At 40.2% G+C, this 17,119-nt stretch overlaps 5 protein-coding genes across 5 annotated transcripts; 1 reads left to right on the top strand and 4 right to left on the bottom strand.

Moving 5' to 3' along the window:
• Positions 1-41: 41 nt before the first annotated feature.
• Positions 42-1,998, bottom strand: TOT_030000937 (snRNP splicing factor U2AF; the record flags this gene model as incomplete). Its single annotated transcript, XM_009693395.1, has 4 exons — positions 42-250; positions 365-871; positions 950-1,513; positions 1,674-1,998. The coding sequence occupies 4 exons, from the start codon at positions 1,996-1,998 to the stop codon at positions 42-44; spliced, it is 1,605 nt and encodes a 534-aa protein (XP_009691690.1).
• Positions 1,999-2,089: 91 nt separating this feature from the next.
• On the bottom strand, positions 2,090-8,868 carry TOT_030000650 (DNA polymerase; the record flags this gene model as incomplete). Its single annotated transcript, XM_009693394.1, has 19 exons — positions 2,090-2,566; positions 2,684-2,853; positions 3,080-3,759; positions 3,832-3,953; positions 4,040-4,123; positions 4,316-4,584; positions 4,617-5,096; positions 5,406-5,506; positions 5,675-5,745; positions 5,858-6,067; positions 6,120-6,323; positions 6,471-6,674; positions 6,726-6,941; positions 7,174-7,466; positions 7,500-7,727; positions 7,813-7,936; positions 8,049-8,473; positions 8,554-8,686; positions 8,773-8,868. The coding sequence occupies 19 exons, from the start codon at positions 8,866-8,868 to the stop codon at positions 2,090-2,092; spliced, it is 4,587 nt and encodes a 1,528-aa protein (XP_009691689.1).
• A 181-nt stretch (positions 8,869-9,049) lies between these two features.
• TOT_030000649 (Fasciclin-2-like protein) lies at positions 9,050-12,603 on the bottom strand (the record flags this gene model as incomplete). The annotated part of the gene is made up of 8 exons (XM_009693393.1): positions 9,050-9,274; positions 9,653-9,942; positions 10,054-11,017; positions 11,330-11,554; positions 11,664-11,751; positions 11,817-12,023; positions 12,076-12,178; positions 12,237-12,603. The coding sequence occupies 8 exons, from the start codon at positions 12,601-12,603 to the stop codon at positions 9,050-9,052; spliced, it is 2,469 nt and encodes an 822-aa protein (XP_009691688.1).
• A 207-nt stretch (positions 12,604-12,810) lies between these two features.
• TOT_030000648 (uncharacterized protein) lies at positions 12,811-14,625 on the top strand (the record flags this gene model as incomplete). The annotated part of the gene is made up of 6 exons (XM_009693392.1): positions 12,811-13,050; positions 13,115-13,251; positions 13,282-13,489; positions 13,565-13,849; positions 13,999-14,169; positions 14,290-14,625. 6 exons carry the CDS (start codon positions 12,811-12,813, stop codon positions 14,623-14,625), a joined length of 1,377 nt encoding a protein of 458 aa, XP_009691687.1.
• A 137-nt stretch (positions 14,626-14,762) lies between these two features.
• TOT_030000647 (uncharacterized protein) lies at positions 14,763-17,042 on the bottom strand (the record flags this gene model as incomplete). Its single annotated transcript, XM_009693391.1, has 8 exons — positions 14,763-15,144; positions 15,358-15,501; positions 15,536-15,789; positions 16,009-16,083; positions 16,118-16,199; positions 16,303-16,476; positions 16,524-16,629; positions 16,688-17,042. 8 exons carry the CDS (start codon positions 17,040-17,042, stop codon positions 14,763-14,765), a joined length of 1,572 nt encoding a protein of 523 aa, XP_009691686.1.
• Between the last annotated feature and the right edge of the window lie 77 nt (positions 17,043-17,119).

Genomic DNA, 17,119 nt, shown 5'->3' with positions numbered 1-17,119 from the left:
TGGCTGAGCCTGTCATAACGAGCTTTCATCACTTGTACAAACTACTCATTCTTCGCAACTTCCTGGGTAGAATCGTTTACGTTTCCGTTTAACTCTTTATTTTCTTCATTAGATTCCGATTTCTTTGCACTGTTTGGGTTCTCGAGCTCGTACAGAATATCTGCCGCTGAGTTTGGGTCCGATACTATCTGCGTGTTATATACAGACGAGTGTTCCTTGTCGTAATTCGGTCTTGGATTCCCAAATTTGCCTATATATTTTCATTTTTTTGTCGGCGAAAGCTCTTATGCAGTACCTATTCTACGTGTGTAACTACGTCTACGTGTAACTCCATATCCAACTCCAAAGTCCGTGGCCTGCTTACCTGTTAAAAAGTACAGTTCGCTGAAAAAGTGCGCCTTCACCGTTCTGTTTCCGAACTTGCGTCCGTCCAGCACCTTCCTCGCCTTCGAGGCTCCGTCGACCGTCGAGAAGAGCACGAAGGCCGAGCCCACGCTGCTTTCGTCGAAGCTCCTCATCTCCTCCTCAGACAGCCCCTTCGGCACTCTCGGCAGCTCCAGCCTCAGCACCACTCCGTAGTCTTCGCACTCCGTCTTCACGTCGTCGATGATGTCCACGTACTCTGCGTCGTCGTCCAGCTCCTCCTTCGAGACCAGGTTGCCCAGCAGCAGTGCTCTCGTCGGCACCTCCGGCTTCATGATTGCGCAGGACTCCAGCTGCTTTTTGATGTACTCTGGTGCTATCATGCCTTGCGTCACTGCGTCTATTGCCAGGATGAGCCTGTAGTTCATCTTCGGGATCTCCTCCATTGCCTTTTTCTGGTGGTCCATGTTCATGTATTCGAACAGGAACACTCTCTTGTTCGTGCCGCCTGCACTGCTGGCGCTGGCACCACTGCTGTTTCCTTCTCCGCTTCTTCCCGAATCGCCGGTTGACTTGCTATCTGCACTCTCTGCCGGCTCGTCTACGAAATACGTGTACTTCACTTCTCCCATTGAGTGCACCAGGTTGATCACTGTTTGCTTGTCGGCTTCCGGCGGAATATCTACTATACATAGGCGGTCCGTCATCACCTTCGCCTTCTCCGCTGCCAGCACGTCCGACGCTGCCACGATCTGCTCTCTTGCGCTCTTCAGCGCCTGCAGTCCCATTGCCAGCAGAGACGGGTCCAGCGTTGGCACTGTTGGACTTGGCGCCTTCGACATCAGGTCCGGGTCGTACGTCTTCGGCCTGTTAACCTTGATGTTGTGTCCCATAATGTTTAGTCCTGTTAGTTGCATACAGTTGCTTGCCTCCTCCATCGTCCGCAGCTCCACGAACGCGTAGTGTCCGTCCGAGCTGATCCACCCCTTCAGGCACGGGTTCCCCGGCATACTCGTTCCATTTACTGATATGAGCGCCTGGTTGATTATGTCCAGCAGGATTGCGATGTCTCCTACTGGCGGGATGTTTCCGATATATATCTCTCTGTACGGTCTCGTGGCCAACGGGTCCAGGCCGGATGTTTCAGAGCCTAAATTGCCATTTATAAGGGTCGTTTATGCGATTTCCTATTTTATTTTACCAGTTTCCCTGCTATCTAACTAATTTACACTCTTTACTTGCTATTTACTACATAGTGTTCTACTATATTCTAGTTTTCCAGTTTTTCTGCTTTCTTCTGTGTACAGTACCTATTGCATGGATCGAAGTGTAATTTGCTAAACCGAATTGCTTTTTCGCATCTAATTTGGGCGGAGAATCGTATCTGTAGTTTCTCCTGTGCCTGTAATCGTGATCGTGCCTTCCTGTGTTCCCGTACCTGTCCCTCGACCTCCTGCTTCTCGAGGATTCCCTCCCCCGGTCTCTGCTTGAGTGTCGATCTCGGTGGCTTTCTCGCTGTTCCGATCTTTCTCTTCTGTGTTTGTGTCTGTGTCGGTCTCTTGACCTTCCTCTTGATCTATCTCGTGAGCGTCGAGAGTGGCTCGACCTTCTATCTCTGCTCCTGCTTGACGACATTTGAAATTTTGTGCAACGGTCTACCCCTGTTTGTTTACTCTATTTGTGCATTTTACTTATCGTTATCACGTACTTAATTATGTAAACTACATTAGTTCGTATGGGGGAGATTCCTGTTTTCCATTTTGAATATTTTGAATAAATCCGACAGGTTTACTATGCTGTACGCGTTTTTTTGCTGCAAGGTCTTCACTCTGTTGCACAGTATCTCTCTTTCCTTCTGGTAGTCCAGGGTGTAGTACTTCAGAAACGGCATTGACTCCATCACTCCCAGGATGTGTTCTGCACACAGCCTCAATCCCGACGTTGCTTTGAGTGTGTTTTCCTCCGCTATCTGCTCTATTATTTCATCCAGCGTTTTCGGCTCCTTCGGAGGCTCATCGTTCAGCACTGTCATCTTTCCGTTGTAGTCTATTACTACGTTTACCAGAGTGCTCATTTCACTCTTTTGCCCGTTTGTCACTCCTGTTTTCCCATTCGTCAATCTGCTGTTCATATTATCTTCAGGGTCATTCGTTGGGTCGTTCAGCTTCCCTTCTAACATGTACACCAGGTAGTCGTAATACAACTAAAATGTGTGTTAATGTTTACTGGTTACTAAGTTGGTTGACTACTCATATGTTTACTGGTTTTTATGCTTGTGGTCGATATCTACCTGCACCTATGTCTGGTTCTATTATCTTACGTAAACTTTGTTCGACGACAATACGCTCTGCATCGAGTCGTTCGACTGACACGTTGGCTGTGGGCATCTGTCAATGTTGCCCAGCGACACGTTCAGCGTCGTTACGTTGCATATGTTGCACACTCTTATGCAGAATGACGACTGCAGTGTTATTTCATACAGTGCTCTGTCTATCCAGTTTCTCAGCAGCTGCAGTGGTAGCCACTTCAAACAGTGGTTACACTTGAAATACTGAATCGTCGTGAATTTATTTATTTATTTTGTGTATTTATTTTATTTGCTGGGTTTGTTAGCGTGTAATGTTTACATGTCATATTTACTCGTTATATTTAGTTATTCTGTTCTACTGTAATGTTTACGTGTTATTTGCGTGCATCTTTTAGCCAGTTAACATACCTTGAGGAAGAAACTCGGCAGTATGAAGCCGTTGCACTGCTGACATACCAGCTTCGTATTCATCTCCACCTAATCGTAGTTGTGTGCAGTTGCGTACATTACATGGCCACTCTCGTGCTATATAACTGGCTTCACAACTTACTTCCTTGTAGTTTTCCTGTGACCTCTTTATTAATGACAGCACTTTGCACTCCTGGTCGTAACTGTAGTCGCTCGTTCCTGTCGTTGCTCCGTACAGCGTCTCTACTTGCAGGCACTTCGACAGCCTCTGTGCGTCCGTTCCCTCTATGATGCTGCACAGTCTTATTATTGGCGGCAGCAACTGCTGCGTCTTATAGTAGTGTATGTCCACTTCCAGGTTGTGCTCCTTGACTTCGTTGATGTTGAACGCTCTCTGACTCAGGTTATCTACTCTCGATGCACCTTTCTTTTCCTTGGTAGACTCCTTTCCGTATTTGCTTTCCTCTTCTTCTTTCTCCTTATTCGTGCTTTCATGGTACGCTTTCGACGACTCCTTCGTGCACACGATGTATGACACTTCGTGTCCTGCTGTGTAGTTTGTTATTCCCTTCTCGTTCAGTCTCAGCGCCACTGACACGTGCGGAAGGTTCTGAATATCACTGTACTCCTTCGGATTTTTAGTCAGCTGCTTCGTTATCAAGTATTTTGTCAGTTCAATGCTAAAAAAAATTTGATTTTTGTAATAAAAGTTTTTATATTCACTTTACGGTACCAATCTATTTATTGCTTACGACTGATCATTCAATTGCTGGTTTATGTTCTGCAGAGTCGAGTGTATTTCTTGCACGATTCCATCCACTCCGTTATAATAGTTCGAATTCAATATGATCTTCAGCAGCTGATTTCCTACCTCCTATAGTATCATTTACACGTGTATACTCAGCACTAGTTCCTAAAATTTTCAAATAACTTCTCATATTTGTGCCTATCATTTCTAACCTTCGTCAACAGTGACCAGTCTCTTCTAATAAAGTCCAAACCCTTAATCTCCCTGTGGAATACGTTGTTTTCATAATCGACGACCTGCAATCAATTTATTGTTACTATTACTCTATTGAGTGTGTATCGAGCTGTACATCACCAGTGTTGAGCGTCTAACTAACTATGCCATCAGTTATTGTTAATAGTGTCTAACTAGCTTATGAAATAGCTATCTATATGTTGTTCTTTGTACATATTTTGTTTCTGAATCGATGTTGTCGTATCTGTGTATACGTTTCCTACTTTGAGGGACGCGTATTTCTTCTTTTTCAGCAAGAGCAGCCTGTTGAACACGCCGTCTATTCCTATTTCCAGCTTCTTGTGCGACTTGTTGATGAAGTTCACCAGGTTCACCGCAATTTGATTCGCCGCGTTATAGTTTGTTGCGTTCCCGTCGTCCCTTATGTTCGTGTTGATCATCAGCGAATCCGTGTCTCCGTATATCACGTTCAGGTTGAACACGTTTTCCACCTTCTCCTTGGTGCTTTTCAAAAGGTTACGCCCTGTCGATCCATGTTTCACGTTTCAAACTTACCCTGCTGCGTGATGTACGAGGCTATGTACTTGCAGTGGAACCTCGAGTACGTGCTTCCTATGCAGCCGTAGATTGAGTTTGCAATAAGCTTCAGCGCCAGCTGCCTCGTTTTCAGCTGCGACTTCCTCAGCTCATTTGTCTCCGTCCCTATTGCCTTCTTTATTTTAATTCTCAGCTCCACCAGTCTCTTCAGCACTGAGGGCAGGATCCCCACCTCGTCCAATATTACCACTTCACTTTCCCTACTGTTTCCCCCATCTTCTCCTTCATTTTCATTCAATTCCCTCTGATTTCCTTCATTTCCGTACTCAGTCTTCACGTACGTCGTCGTGAAACATATGTTGTACTCTTGTATTATCGATGGGTACAGCGAGTTGAAGTCCAGCAGCAGTATAAAGTTATCATAGAGTCCTGATCTCGGCTCGAACACCAATCCTCCTTCGTAGCTATTGCCCTTTTTCCCTTCATTCTTATCATCATCTACTCAATTCATTATTTGTCATTTCCGTTGGTTTTTAGGCTATCTATCTAGTCAGTACTTGGTCTGTTATCTAGGTAGTCAATTACCAAAACAGTCATCTATATAATTAGCTAGTCAATTACCAAAACAATCATCTATATAATTAGCTAGTCAATTACCAAAACAATCATCTATATAATTAGCTAGTCAATTACCAAAACAATCATCTATATAATTAGCTGACCAACTACCTAAGCAGTCATCTAAACGGCTATCTAACTTGACACTCATAACTACTACTTATCTACATGACCATCTATCTGTGTTACCTTGGTAGTTATCCTTGTACGCATTCTTTTCAAATATATGATCCAGTATGTACTTGTTATGATAAAACTCGTGCATCAGCAGATAATCTATTCTTTCCGACCTACAGTTTCATTCAGTTTTACTCACAACTGTCACTAATACTCTTTTGTTACCAGTGGTAAACACTAGTACCCCTTTTGTTGTTAGTGGTATAAACTACTATCAGTATACATAAGCACCCATACATACACTGTTATTCCTAACTACCTATCATAAATGCCATTCTCACCTTGCACACTGTAAACTCCTTGACCACGTATTCCCAGCTGTCGTCGTCAGTTCCTTGGTCAGTGGCAGTATCTGTTAAAATGTATTAATTTTCTCCAGTTGCGATTACAGTCCATCTACTGTACTCAGCAACTAAGCTGTGCATCTATCTTCAGTGTCTATTTATCTGCGTAGCTAATCTTACTTGCAGCTTGAACAGCAACTGCAGCGTGTGTATTGCTGACAGCAGATTGCACTGGGTCAGCTTCAGCAGGTGCTTTATCGCCTCAACGTCCTGGCTGAACAACTTTTTGATCTCGTTAACGTTGAACGAGTTTCTGCTGTAGTAGTTAATGTCGCTGATGTTCTTCACGTTCAGGAACTCGCTTACGCAGCTTATTAGGTTATAGTTTTCCTGCAAATCGGTTAGTTCATCTTCATAGCGTATCACAATATCTGCGACTTACTCTCGACGGGTGCGACTCTCTTATCAACAGCCTTGTGTCGCAGAACAGCCTTCCGTGCAGATATGGCTGATTCGACCTCTTCTGCAGCCTCAGTCTCGACAGTGATATCCTCAGCGGTATGTTCAACGTGTTACACCTCTTCACCAGTAGGTCAATTGTCGAATTGTTTATATCGTGGCCGACTATGATATCCGGATCCGTTTGCTATAACATTAGTCATCTTTTTCATTAATTTCCAAATTTAGCACATACGCTTACTTATCTATCTAGTCTAACCCAGTATCGTTTAGTCTAGTCTATCTAGTCTAACCCAGTATCGTCTAGTCTAGTCTATCTAGTCTAATCCATTACCTGTAGCAGAAACATGAAATTTGCCAGCAATCCTCTTTCCTGTTCAAATATTCTAAAGTACGGTCTTTTTTCCAGGAATGCTTTCAACTCGCTCGGCCATTGGCATCCTTGCGCCTTCCTCACTCCGATAAACTGACTATTGTTCTCCTTAATTTCGTTGTCGTCGATGTTATACTTGTTGTAGATGCAACATATCATGAATATCTGCGTTATTTGTCAGTGTCAATTATTCCAATTTACTATTACACTACTTACCTCTTGCTGTGTTGGCACGTTAAATATTGTCTTGATCGACACTGACAGTATCTTCAGCTTTGGCACTGGCAAGATCTCACTATCTTTTGTGTGCCATAGTTGCACGTCTTTGTATGAATCGATTTCCAACTCTATTTTACAGTACGATTGTGCATCATTTGTCTTTCTAAAGTTATTTATTCTTAACCAATTTGGCCCCTTAATTTTCCTTTTAAGCTATATTAATTGTTAGCCATACTAGTAACGATGGTTATCTTAATAATATCCATATTTGTAATGATAGTTATCTTACTATTATCCATATTAGTAACAATAGTTCTATTGGTAACTATTTTAGCATCAGTAGCAACTATGGTAATACTAATAACTATGTTAGCACTAATAACTATTCTAGTACTAATAACCATGCTGGTTCTAATAACTATACTAATCAATATGCTAGCATTACCAGGAATAACTCTATTTGTGTTGCGTTGATGTTGTAGATGTCCTCGTAGTACGTCCCGCAGTAGTGCCTCTTCTCTATTTGCGGCGACTGGTACGGATAACACACCTTTATGTACAGCTCCTCATTCGTTGGCCCGTACGTCAACAGTGACCTTTTTACCAATTTATACTTAATCTTCTTAATTCCATAATTTTTCCTTATTGTTTCCATCTCCTTAAAGAAATTCATCATTAAATATCTCTCGTATAGTTCACTTCCTTTCTTTATGATCCCTTCGTAATCGGTAGACGATGCTACATTGATTATTATTCACTAATCAATCTTACTTTCTCTCGTGCTATTTATCAGTTCTCCTGTTTCGTTGAATGCTAAATCCATTCTCGGCTTAAAGAACAGATTTCTCATCATATTTTTAACTGTGATCATGCACGTTTCCGTCTCAACTCCTGTCGTTTTCATTCTTCCAAATAGGTGCAAATGTCCGTTAGGTCCTTCACACAGGTCCAGCAAATAAAACGCCAGGTCTTCTCCTGTTTTTTCATCAAATTCAACATCTGTATCAATTGATAACTTCGGTTTTGTTTTCTTTTATATTTGTTTATGCTTTAACTGCTGTGTTTTTATAAATTCAACAAGTACCTTGCTCTCCCTCTTGCGGCAATTCTCCTGAGGCGACTTCATTCAGTCCATCCACCTCTCTGAAACTCTCTGCTATCGATGGATCCAGTCCATTCTCGCTCAAAGTATCAATATTCTGGGCAATCTTTAATTAATTTTATTAATGTAGGCACTATTTACTCATCCCTATTGCCGTGGTCTGGTACTTAAGTCTGTCGCGTTATCTAGTTAACTTCCTATATTGGCCTATAAGTTACCTGGAGGTTGTTTTCTTCCAACAGCTCGTTCATGAACTCCTTGTCTATTTTGCTCTGCGCTATCTCCGGGCTGTACGAGCGGTGCGTCTCTGTGCTCAGCTGCATCAGACTCTCACTCAGGTACGAGGGCATGCTGAACATCTGCGGCCCTGCGAACTGACTCGCGAGCATCTGACTCCCGGTGAATGACGTCGACTCGTTGTCCAGCTCGTCCTCGAACTTGCTCAGCTTCTCTATCAGCTCCTTGTCCGTTTCCTGCTGCTTCGGCGGCTGATACGTCGTTTCCTGTGCCGCCATTTCTATAAAGTGCTGTGGTATCGATTTTCCCGGCATCATCTTCGCGCTTCTTTTCTGTGTCCTCTCCACGTTCTCCTCCAGTATTTCCAGGTCATCTTCGAAGTCGTCGAACTCCTCGTCGCTGTATCCTACACATCACCGTTTACCGTGCTCGTTCGTCACTTTTATCCCATATTTCCTTCTTCTTTTACCTATCTACCCATCTCACCTTCTCCTTCTATAAAATCTTCCAATTTTCTTTTTTTATTCCGCTCGTTAAACTCCTCTTCTGTTATGATTTCGTACAGTTGATCATTTTCATCCTCAACCTTGAATCTCGTTAATGTGTATATTTTATCATTCTAGTTTACTCTATTTACTCATTTATTTATGCTGTCTACATTCCCTGACTACCTTTTTATCTTAATGTGTAGTAGGAATCACGTACCTCGTATTCGTCCAAAATTGTGGACTTTCCTTCTCTTTCTTTTCTCAGCTTCGACAGCGCCGACTCTACGGCGTTGGATTTACTTTTAGGTCCCATTGTGTGCGATATTCACTATATTTATAAAGAATATATTCTAAGTCAGGCACTACAATCACACTGCCACTCATTCCTATATCTACCCATCCATTTCCACTCATAAACATCAACTCATACATAAGTCACTATATACGATCGTTTTTTACTATATTTATCCTCGATTTGAATAAAATTTGCTGTTTTACGAGAGTTCTCTCTTGTTGAATATTACGAACGTGATGTACCCGTCGCTCGACGACGTCGCGCACACGTATCCGTCCGGCGACCATGAGATGTCCGTGATTGGGCAGAAGTGCAGGTTTTTGAGCACTGCTATCGGTCCTGAGTTTTCGTTAGTGTCGTAGAAGCACAGCGATCCGTCGGTCGTCCCTGCTGCGAACAGGAACCTTGGTATTGACAGCTCCTCCTCCAGGTCCGTATCGTAGTCTTCTTCTTGCAACTCTTCTTCCGTTTTTACTTTTTTTTCCTTTTTTACTTTATTTTTTGGTTTTTTTGTCACTTGCTGATACGTTTCCATCATTAGTGGTATTACGCTTTTTCTTGTTTTCCTCAGGTTATATTTCCTTTTATCTTCTTCTTCCGCTTCTTCTTCTTCTTCCTCCTTCACCACTCCATCATCCATTTTTTCCATTTTTACTATCTCTTCCTCTTCTTCTTCATCAGCGTTGTCATCCATTTTTTCTGCTTCGTCAACACCTTCCTCCTTCACTGCCCCTACCTCTTCCACATTATCTTCCATTTTTTCCAGTTCTACGGCATCGTCTTCTACTCTTTCCATCTTAACTTCCGTCTCCATCATTCTTTCTACCTTATCCTCGGCGTTATCTACTTTCTCATTTATTGGTGCTTGAACGTGTTCAGGATGCACAGGTAGCTCAACACAGTCATCAGTTACCTTAGGCTCAACCTCGTAATGATCGGCTTCCAATTCAAAGTGCTCACGATGTAGTGGCACCTCAACGTACTCTTCCTTTGCTGGCTCTTCATATTCCATCCTGCTCCTTTTAACTCCTGCTTTAACGTAGTCCTTGTTTACTGATAAAAACCCTGGTCTTTCCACTCTCACTTCCACGCCTTTTAACACGTCTTCTTCTTCCACATTTTCTTCTTCATCTTCTTCTTCCGACTCTTCCATGACATTAATTTCATTAATTTCCTCCATTTGAAACTCCTGATCGTGGTTACCACCGTTGTTGTTTTCCGTTTCATTCGTTGTATTTACTTGGTAGTCGTCCAATGTTGTGTTCGTCACGTCATTCTCCTTGCTAATCATCAGCTGTTCATTAACTTCCACTCCTTCCATATCCCCTCTGTAGCCGCTATAACTACCATATGTGGCATCTCTATATGTACTCTCTTTCACTGTTCTATTGCTATACATGTTTTCCATACTCGTTCTATATGTGTACGTATTATCCATGTCCCTGTTATTAAAGTATATGTTTCCTGCACTTGACAGACTGCTATACATATTTTCCATTCTAACACTACCATCATACATATTACTCATTCCTGTGCCACTCAATGGTGTGTTTCCCAGTGAATTTACTCCTGTTCTGTGTGACATTGGTGACTCGTACTCCTCCATGTTACCATCTGTCGCCGTCGTCGTCGTTGCGTTATCTATGTTATTTGGTGTATCTGTCGTAGTGTTTTCCATGTTCACTTCCATGTTTTCCGTGTTTTCATCCAATATTGTCATTACTTCATCCTCTTCTTGACCCGACTTATTATTTTCATACTCGTACTCTTCATTTTCATCGCCATTGTCCAATTCCTTGGTACTACTCACTTCATTTTCTCCCGTTTTATTTACTGAACTGAAATATGCGTTAATTTTATTTGTTGTTACTAGCTGTGACTTTGACGTTCTGTCCAACTTCTTCTTTATTGGCTTAAGCTTATTCTTATTCGCGTTCATCAGTAGGTTATAAAAATTCTTCCTCTTTTTGTCAAATATTGACAAATATATTGGACAGAATTTTACCACAACAAACGGCCCCGTTGGTGACTGGTGCGTCAGCATTGGTATTCCGAAATTCAGCAGCTTCCTGTGGAATACGTACAGTGTGTACACGCTGGTCTCTCCGGGCGTTTGCTGATTCCTCTCCGATCCTACATGCCCATTATGATCATTCACGTTGTTTAACTCTGGTACAACTTCTTTATTTGTATCATTTACTCTAGTTGTGTCACTATTGTTATCAGCGTTGTTGTTGTTGTCACCGACGTTACTGTTGTTATTATCAGCGTTATTGTTATAAACAACGTTATAGGCGGCGTTACTGTGATTGTTGTCGCTGACGTTACTGTCATTGCTATCCGTGTTGTCCGTGACTTTATTGTTGTCACTATTATCATTGTTCTTACTTTTATCGTTATCCGTGTTATCAGTGCCGTTGGTGCTGCTCGTGTTGTCGTTGTCGTTCGTGCTGTCGTTGACGTTGACGTTTGTGTTAACCATGACGTTAGTGTTAGTATTGCTGCCATTCTGAGTAGCAGTTGTGTTAAAATTATTCGTGCTGACGTTTACATTACTTTTATCATGTCTAATCCCTGTTGGAGCCACCAACAACCTTCCGTCTGGAGACCAATCTAGTCTTCTGAAGAATGTTTTAAGCTCTTCTGACATAAACACTATTCTGCTATACTTTCTCAATTCAATATTGCTTTCCAGTTCTGCCATCTACATTAAATATTAGTCTCTTAATTTATGCCTAATCACTAACTGTCAATAATGTTTGGTCAACTAACCAACTCTCTATATAACTACTTTGCTGTAACTATTTCCATACTGGCACAATATCCCCTCTATCTCTAGCTGCCTTTAACACTAATACGCTCTTCCACGACTTCTGGTTCCTTCTCTTCCAGACTCTTAGGCTGCAAAATATTAGCTTTCAGTTTAAGACTGTCAGTGTGACTGCTTAATGTGCAACAACACCTACCATTGGTCTGATCCCAGTGACGCTAACAGCTCATTCTTTGGGTCCAGTGACACTCCCTGTGCAAAGCTCGTGTGTCCGTCAAAGTAGCGTATTTTGCCCGTCCCCTCCACCTGCGTGTCGACCAGCGACACGTGCCCATCTTCCGTCGATACTGACAACACTCTATCTTCCGGGCACCAACAGATTGTATTTACCACGTTTGACAGCCTATTTATCGTTAATTCATGTCATTATAATTTCCGGCTGTGTAAGCGCGTACCTGAAATAGTGCGTCCTCGTCCAGTACTCTTCGTAGTTATTGTGGAGGTCGTCATTAAAATTATTCGGTTTCGCGGCCTTTACCCATAAGAAAATACAGCGATCTAAACAGTGTTGTTAAATTGCGCTTCAAATGGCCGTAATGTGCAAAGTCTTACTAACCTTCTCCTCCCGTCGCTAACTTTCTTCCGTCGTGGGACCACCGCACTGAATTCACCTCTCCGATGTGGCCAACTAGTCGTGCCAGTATTTTAATCGACAGCGGCTGCTCGAATTCTACTTTATTTTCCGAGTTTTGGTTATTATTTACAAAATGTGTATACTGAGGAGCGTGTTCGTGTATTGTAATCTGCCAAATGTGGACAAATTCGTCTGCTCCTCCCGTTGCTAAGCGCAGCGTCGTTGTGTTCTTCGATTTCTCCTCTGCTTCATCCTTTAGTTGAGGCTGAAAATCAATTGAATAAACTCTATCGCATCTTTTGTTATCCTTGCTGTGCCAGAGTATCTGCGGAAGGAATACTCGAGGCATTATTACTGCCAGTTAACAGAATTTTAAGTGTATTTATATAATTTAAGCTATATAATATTTATCTTTTGTAAATGAAGATCAGAAGAATAAAATAACCTACTACACATTCTCTACGATCCACATAATAAAGTTGGGATTAAAAATTCTCTTTATTTATTTCTAATTTAGTTTTGTAAGTTGTAAACTCATGTTGTTGTTATACAGAAAATGTATAGATTGTTTTGCAATGATATTAATAAGATTAGAAATCTGAACTTGTGTAGAAATTTGAGGCCGTTTAGGGCCTCCAATCATTCGCATTTCCATACTTCTGTGGCCAATGTTGCTGATAAAATAGCTTACAGAGTTTTAAAGTTTGGTGTAGCATCCACTGTTGTTGGCGGTTTGGGCTACTTCGGGTACTCAAACGACCTGTTGCCGCTGTCGCCTAAGATTCCTCTAGAAGAGGTTAAACTGCTTACTCTTAGCTTCTTTTCACTTATTTGTTCCTTTTTGGTTAATTCGTTTTTAGGCTGATGAAGATTCTTTTGATTCCATGGACAACTTAGCCGTCGTTATCTTAAACAGTAGAAGAGACTACCAGAGGAAGACCATTGAGCTCCTGCGTTCAATGCTCCCCGAGGGTGTCAGCTTGTATTATAGTGTGAAGTTAGTTTTAAGCCTCTAAATCGGCTTTAGGAAGGCGCGTCAGGAAGGCGCAATGGTTATGGTCTGTAAAGGGATGCGGAAAAAGTATTTCCCTCTTGCTAAATTGGCCGAGGAATCGGCTCGCGATGAGATTAGGAACGAAGTGGAGGTTTTTTTCAAGCCCATTTCGCAGGAAGTTTACATTTTAAACAACGAGAGGGTGCCTGAGTACGTTTCGTACAAGGACTTTCAGTCGAGGGTACGCCTACCTACAACTCTACTACGCAGTTATAAAGATTGCTATCATCCTTTTCACCGATAATTGATTTTATAGGTTGTCAATCTCGCAACTGAAGATAGTCCAATCATTCTTCAAATGTTTGAAAATTCCTGTTTTCTGTGCTTCTTAATAAGGCCTTTTATAAATTCAGTAAATAAGCATTTGGTGTCCATAGAGCATCCGATCAGGATTAAGAGGCTGAACCTTGAGTTGAACGACTTCCCCAATGGGTGTCCAGTTACAAGAGCAACACCGACGTTTGTTTTCTACAATGGGCAGAAGAACGGAGATAAGTGGGAGGAGTTTAAGCCTCAGGACTTTGTAAGGAAGCTTTCAGAGGTACCCAAGCTTACTCATGGCTTACTATATTGATGCAACTGTAGTAAACATCAAATTAGTTAGTAATCGTTGGCAACTATCTATGTGTGTTACAACTACATATGTGCTTGTGACTATTTATGTCCGCTTGCAAGTGTATGTGTGTATAGGTTGGAAACTTGAGTGAGGATAGTAAGGCGTATTTAACTGAACTGTGCGAGAAGATTTCAGAGAGATTTGCACTGTTCGGAAGGCTTGCGCATTGGCTGTCAGAATCGCACCGCTTACAGGATTTGATGCTGAAGAGGTATTCTCCAGAATATGAACTAACAAGTGACGAGGTAACCACTACTAGCATTTATGTACTGACAACATCTTACGACTCTTACTCGACAATACTAATGTAGGATATGTATACTAGGTCTATCAATGTTCTAATGGACATTGTAAGTTTCTCATAGCTTTGTTTTCTTGTTTATGATAAGCATAGTCATTTAAATACTGGTACCAGTAGCAATAATACTGTCAGTACCACCTTATTGGTAATTGCAATATTGGCAGTACTGTTATTAGCATTTTCAATAACTATAATACTGGTGGTACTATCGTCAGTGTCAGTAGCATTAATAATATTGATAATTATAACTATTCAACAGGATATGAAAAAGAGTGACAATTTAGAGGAGAATTTGGTCAATTTGAAGAACGAGATCGAATCCGCCGAAAAGGACTGCATTGCAATTGCAGAAATGTTGGCGCAGGAGATACTCGAGTCTGAAAAATCTCCCGAATGTTAATATTTAAATTTGTATAAATGAATATGTGTGTTAATAAGAGTGAATATGTGTGTGTATGCGTGTGAATAACAGTGTGAATAAGTGTTAATAAGAGTGTGTATGACTGCGAATAAGAGTGTATGCGTGTGTTTAGTGTCTTATTTGAATAGTCCCAGTAATTTCTGCTGATTTATTTGATGCTGCTGCATTTGTAACTCCAGAGGCGGTAGGTGCATCTCCTGGCAAATAGTACTTAGTGGCTGCTTCAACCTTATCAGGTCGTTCGCGCGCTTAAACTCGCTGTATATCGACTGCCACATTCTAATCGTAAACGGGTTAACGTTCTTCTTTGACAGTGGACACTTAACTATCAGTGAGCCGTTTTCATTTTCGGTGACTTCGTTGGTGTACATATCTATGGTACTGCAGGTCATTCCACCTGAGAACATTGGGTGTGAGTAGAATTCAAAGAATCCAAACAGTAAATCGATCACGTCCTCTTCATTTTTATTCAAATAGTCACATTTACTCCTAATCTCCCTAATAATTATTATTATTACTGGTAGCAGTAGTGTTAAACATAGTAATAGTAGTAGTAGCGGTATTAATGGTATTAATAGTAGTAGTAATGTTAAACATAGTAATAGTAGTAGTAATGGTATCAATGGTATTAATAGTATCAAAAGTAATAGTGTTAAACGTTGTAGAACTAGTGTCAAAGTAGTAGTTATAGTAATAGAATTATTAACATACTTAGGATCTCTTAAATAGTTATACTCCTGTGATATGATGTGATTAACATTGTCATTGATGGACTGGATATCTTCGCTATGTTCACTCTTTTCGCTGTCATTCGATTCAATATTGTCTCCATTCCTTTCATTTATTTCAATTTCTCTAAAAATTATCTATTATTTCTGGTTGTGCTCACTTTAATGTTGGTATTATTGGTGGATCTCTGTTTTGCAAATAGTAAAACAGCTGGAGTATCAGTGTGTACGACGACATTGTTCCCTCAGCTCTGTTATTTATTTTTCTACACGTTGCCCAGTACTTAATGAATCTTCCCATTGTTACCACTCTGCTATCTATGTTACACATTGTTTTCACATATTCTGAGTTTAGTAAAGCCACTGTGTTGTTTATGCTTATGTCGCACAGGTTATTATTATCCATATCGTACAACTAAATTAGTGATTAGTAATTAGTGTTTATTTATATATATATTTGTTTGTAAGTATTTATTTATATATATTTGTTTATATATATATATTTGTTTATATATATTTATTTGTTTATATATATTTATTTGTTTATATATATTTATTTGTTTATATATATTTATTTGTTTATATATATTGGTCGTTACACAATAATGAACACTTCTAATTCATGGTTTGTTACCTTTACTATTGGCACTCTTGCTGATATGATTGATATCTTCGATATGATATCACTGTTTGATAAACACGATTTTATCTAAAGAATTATCTTACGTTAACATAGAAAGTACCAAATTTAACTTTGATAGCATATATCTTTTTGAATCGCAGTTTGGTACCACTAGGCATAAATCAATATCACTTCCTCTGCTCCTAATCACAGACTATGATTTGTGTTTTTATCTAATTCATATTTAATACAATTATTATTCAATTTAATCCCTTTTTACTCCTACTAATTAAAGGTTTAGCTTACCATAGTCCATTATCGCATGATCCGAACGTGTATAACTTTCCGTCTATTGTCGATTTAAATATTGGCGTCAGGTGGTCTATTAAATTTTGCTTCTTCTGATACTGCTCTGGTGTCGGATTCAATATTTCATCGTTAAGTTTCCTCAATTCGTACTTAAATTGACTATAATACAACCTAATAATCAAATTAACTTATTATTCTGTATTTTTGTGTGTATATACCTGTCTGGCAGTGTGTTTGTCCTATTTGGCATAACGGTCCATATTTTTTCCGATAATTCGTAGCATATTTTATCAAAAAGTGATAGTTCACTGTTATTCAACATTCCTATGATAACTTGTTATATGGAAAATTGATGTTTTTGGCTAAATTGCTTTAAAAATACCTCGTGACTTCCATAGTTGCAGGAGAATGTTTGAAACATGTGAAGAGTATGTGACTTCATCGTTTTTATCATTAGTTATTATATTGTACAGCAATCTCAGTTTATAGCTTGGAGAATACTTCTTTTTACCAGAATAATTCAATTCTACCAGCAAATCAAGTAAGGAATCTTCCTTTTTACTTGATTCGTGGTTATTATTTTCATTCAAACCTGAACTGAAGCTTCTAGAATTTCCGTAAATAATAGAGCGAGTACGGTTTATGCTTCTCCAATAACAAAGTGAATATGAATTATTTACTAGTAATTTTCCAGATATTAATGAATTTGGTAAATTAATTTTACATAATCTATACATAATTTTGCGATAAAAATATAATTTAAATAAATAAGTGTGGTATGAAGCAGGGCAGTATAATACCACATGGTTAAGAC

Source organism: Theileria orientalis, chromosome 3, assembly GCF_000740895.1.
Source record: "Theileria orientalis strain Shintoku DNA, chromosome 3, complete genome".
NCBI lineage: Eukaryota > Apicomplexa > Aconoidasida > Piroplasmida > Theileriidae > Theileria > Theileria orientalis.
Note: the sequence above shows the minus strand (reverse complement) of the source record. Positions and strands in the feature narration are given on the sequence as shown.